This window comes from Triticum urartu, chromosome 6 (assembly GCF_003073215.2).
Source record: "Triticum urartu cultivar G1812 chromosome 6, Tu2.1, whole genome shotgun sequence".
In the NCBI taxonomy this organism is placed as follows: Eukaryota; Viridiplantae; Streptophyta; class Magnoliopsida; order Poales; family Poaceae; genus Triticum; species Triticum urartu.
This window is the reverse complement of record NC_053027.1, coordinates 196,847,977-196,851,425: the sequence shown is the minus strand read 5'-3', so window position 1 is coordinate 196,851,425 and position 3,449 is coordinate 196,847,977. Positions and strand designations below refer to the sequence as shown.

General features: G+C 46.5%; 1 protein-coding gene across 1 annotated transcript; it reads left to right on the top strand.

Annotated features, from left to right (window-relative positions):
• The first annotated feature begins 450 nt into the window (after positions 1-450).
• On the top strand, positions 451-2,979 carry LOC125516697 (cyclin-D5-2-like). The gene is made up of 5 exons (XM_048682042.1): positions 451-757; positions 843-936; positions 2,010-2,220; positions 2,334-2,349; positions 2,882-2,979. Exons 1-5 carry the CDS (start codon positions 451-453, stop codon positions 2,977-2,979), a joined length of 726 nt encoding a protein of 241 aa, XP_048537999.1.
• The last annotated feature ends 470 nt before the right edge of the window (positions 2,980-3,449 follow it).

Below are 3,449 nucleotides of genomic sequence, written 5' to 3'. Positions count from 1 at the left end.
CGCCCACCGCATCCCCGCTCCTCCGCCCCGACGCCGACTCTGAAGACGGCGACAACGGATCCCCTCTGTCCCCCTCCCTAGCTCCCGCCCCCACGAGCTCCCCCGGCGTCGACAAGGCGGCGAAGGCGCCCGCCGATACCTTCGGATCCCTCTGGCCGCTCGCGCCCTTGCTCCCTCTCCGCCTGCGGGGTCGCGCCCCTCGCGCTGCTCCCCGATGACGTGGGCAGGCGCGCGGGCCTCGACCGCGGGGCTCGTCCAAGTGGTGCGACCGGTGGTAGCGGCACCAACGTTGTTGCGAGGGGGCCAGAGGAGGCATCTTCCTGGCCATTGCCTACTTCGACCACTTCTTCCTGGTAATCAATCACCGCACCACTGCTGTAAAACAAATTTAGCCTCTCCGCTTCTTAGGAACAGGAGGATGATGTGGTTGTGCGCATGCAGAGGATGGCCATGCTGTGGGTGGCGCGGCTCCTTTCCGTGGCCTGCGTCTCTGTGGCAGCGAAGATGGAGTACTGCACGCCGGCACTGTCGAAATTCGACGCCAGCGGCAGCTACAAGTTCTGCTCCGCCTCCATCCGCCGGATGGAGCTGCCTGTGCTGTCAACCTTTGGCTGGCACATGGCCGCCGTTACGCCCTTCCATTACCTCCCCTGCTTCTCTTCCCGGTTTGACCGGCACGACAGCTGCGGCGGCTGTGGGCATGACCCCGCCTGCGTGGCCCTCAAGTCCATCGGCTTCATCTTTGCCACAACCGAAGGTTCATCTTCGTCCTGCACACCTTCTTAACTGAATATGGATCTTTCTTGCATTTTGTCTGACTGATATGTGTTGTGTTCATGCAGCCGATAGTGTGCTGGATTACATGCCATCTACTATGGCTGCAGCTGCAATCCTACCTGCATCCTATGGAGCTCTAATGACCAAAGAAGCACTAGAGTCCATGAAACTCTGTTTTTAGACTACTAGGCATGACTGCTTCTTCTTGGCCATGTCCAGTTAAAATCCATGACAACAAGCTAGCTAGCTAGCAACCATGTCACTGACAATGTCCATATATATATATATATCCTTCTCCATTGTAGATCCATTGTATTTGCATGCTGCTATATTATGTCAAGTTGAGTGAAGCGAACATATCCTCGTGTGTGTGTGTTATCATCTCCTAATGCTCCTACCAACTTTCTAACTGTGGCAAATGATTTGACTCCTCTCACTTGGCCTAGGAGCAACACCACTACTGATGAGAGAAGATCCTTTCCCTCAATAGACTAGCATCATTCCATTCTTACTCTGTAGTAGAATTGGTAGTGATAGAGTGGGTGAATCTATGTGATGTAGAGATACACTAAGATCATGCAAAAATATATATTAGTTCTGCTAATGCTTACCAGTGAATTCAAGTATGCTTATTTGAAGGTCCAGCACTTGTGCATACTGATTTGTGTCCTTTTGAGTGAATTGTGTTTTCAGACTGCAATTATGTGATGTTGGTGAAGTGTTTTCTGAGTGAACTAGGAATGTTAGAAGGATATGATGTGGTTGTATCAGTTTCAGCATGATGATTCTCATCAACTTGCACCTGGTCATAGTCCAATAAATGCATGGCAGTGTTTTGTTCAATTATATTATATAAGAGTGACTCGTGTAGTATAAATTGTCATGGTCAAGTAGCTGCATACAGCTACATGCCATTATCTCATAAGAGTGACTCGTGTAGTATGAATTGACAGTGTGATCTAAGTATCATGTGTGTAATTGTGTATGCTTATATGATTTCTGGCACATTTCCTGTACCTACAATACAAATTTGTGAGCATAGCTTCTGTTGTCAATGCAAAAAATTGTTCCTTGTAATGTACATACTCATACTACATCTTTTGGATTGTTCATTTTTGCTTGGTTTTAGGTGATGGACTCATTTCCGGTGGTGGTTCTGCTTGGGTTTTCCTGATGTTGTTTCGCGTTGGGTTCTGATTCGCTTTGCTCCTATTGTTTCTGTGGTGATGCAGACTTGTGGTGAAGAAGAGAAAGGCCGAGAAAGACAACAACAAGCCCAAGCGCCGTCTTAGTCCTCATGTGAGCCAGAGATTTGATTTTTTGTTGTGGTTCGATTCACGTTGTTTCTATGGCGTGGTGACGCGTCCTGACCGGGGCCCATTTTGGTTCTATTTTTGCAGGGACAGATTCAGGAAGGACTCCAACATCAAGCAGGTCTCCATGGTAAGCATCTCGGTTCCCTTTGCTCCCGCCCCTATCTCCTTGTTCTTATTCGAACTCGTGTTGTGATAGTTTTTCTTGCAAATCCCGTGTCCTGATTTGTGTTTAAATCGCAGGTTTGCAAGGTTGATGGTGAGAAGTGGAAGTATCTTTTGTGATGTTGTAAGTTACCCGCTCCCCCATTCCCTCTCTGTTACCGCTCTATTCAGTGTTGGCCTCTTCCACCTGATCTCAGTGTTTGCTCGGTGATGCGATGAAATTTTGGCAGACTTTGTGTTGGTTTCCATGTTTCTGTGTCGCTGCACCGCGTCATTTGGGTATTGTTGGTCAGTGATATTTAGAATTTAGTTGCTATGCAATTGTTGATCTACTCCTATTTTTAATTTGGTTGTTCAAATTTATGGCTTCTTGTGTTCAAATGTGTAGCCTTGTAACCTTGTAGCCTTGCTAGAATCTATATAGTATGCTCATCGATTCAAACTGCCGCTTGAATGTTACTTTCCAAATCCACCATGCCATTTCACACGATTTATTCAACAATTCTTCTTCTGTTAATATTTAATCCTGTAATCTGTCGCCTTGCACCACACTAACATTTGCTCCATGATTCCCTATCTGCTCAACATGTTGATATGTTTTGAACATCTGAATTTTGTGTGTCTAGGGGGACTTGTGATGCAGCACGCCAAGCAACAACAAGGGGAGGGCGTCTCTGAAATGTCGCCGCTGGTGGTGATGGATGGTTGCTGCTGGTGGTGGTAGTACCTCCTTGTCTTTCAGGCGGCTGTTGCTGCTGTTGGTAGAAATGGTAGCTACTTGGTAGCTACGTGGATGCTTGAATGTACATGTTTGCTGTTAGTACGTGTTTTAGCTCCTTGGTAGTACTTCCTATGCTTGAATGTACCTTGAGTGTACCTATTGTTGTACACGTGGCTGTTTAAGGAATCTTTTTGTGTTGAAAGAAATAAAATTGTCACCCGTGGCTGTTTAAGATACATGCTTGTTTGAATTCCCTCTATTTCACTGTCGCTGGAACAATTTTGTTATGGAGGCCCAAAATTGAAATAGACTATAAAAAGTTTGAGGCCCAAAAAAGAAATGAACTGTAGAAGGCCGTGTCCTAGAAAATAAAAGGCCAAATTCTTGGTCTCGGCCCATGTAGGTGACACAAATTGCTAGAAAAATAATAATTAATGGGCTTGGCCCATATAGACACTGAACTGGACCGGGCT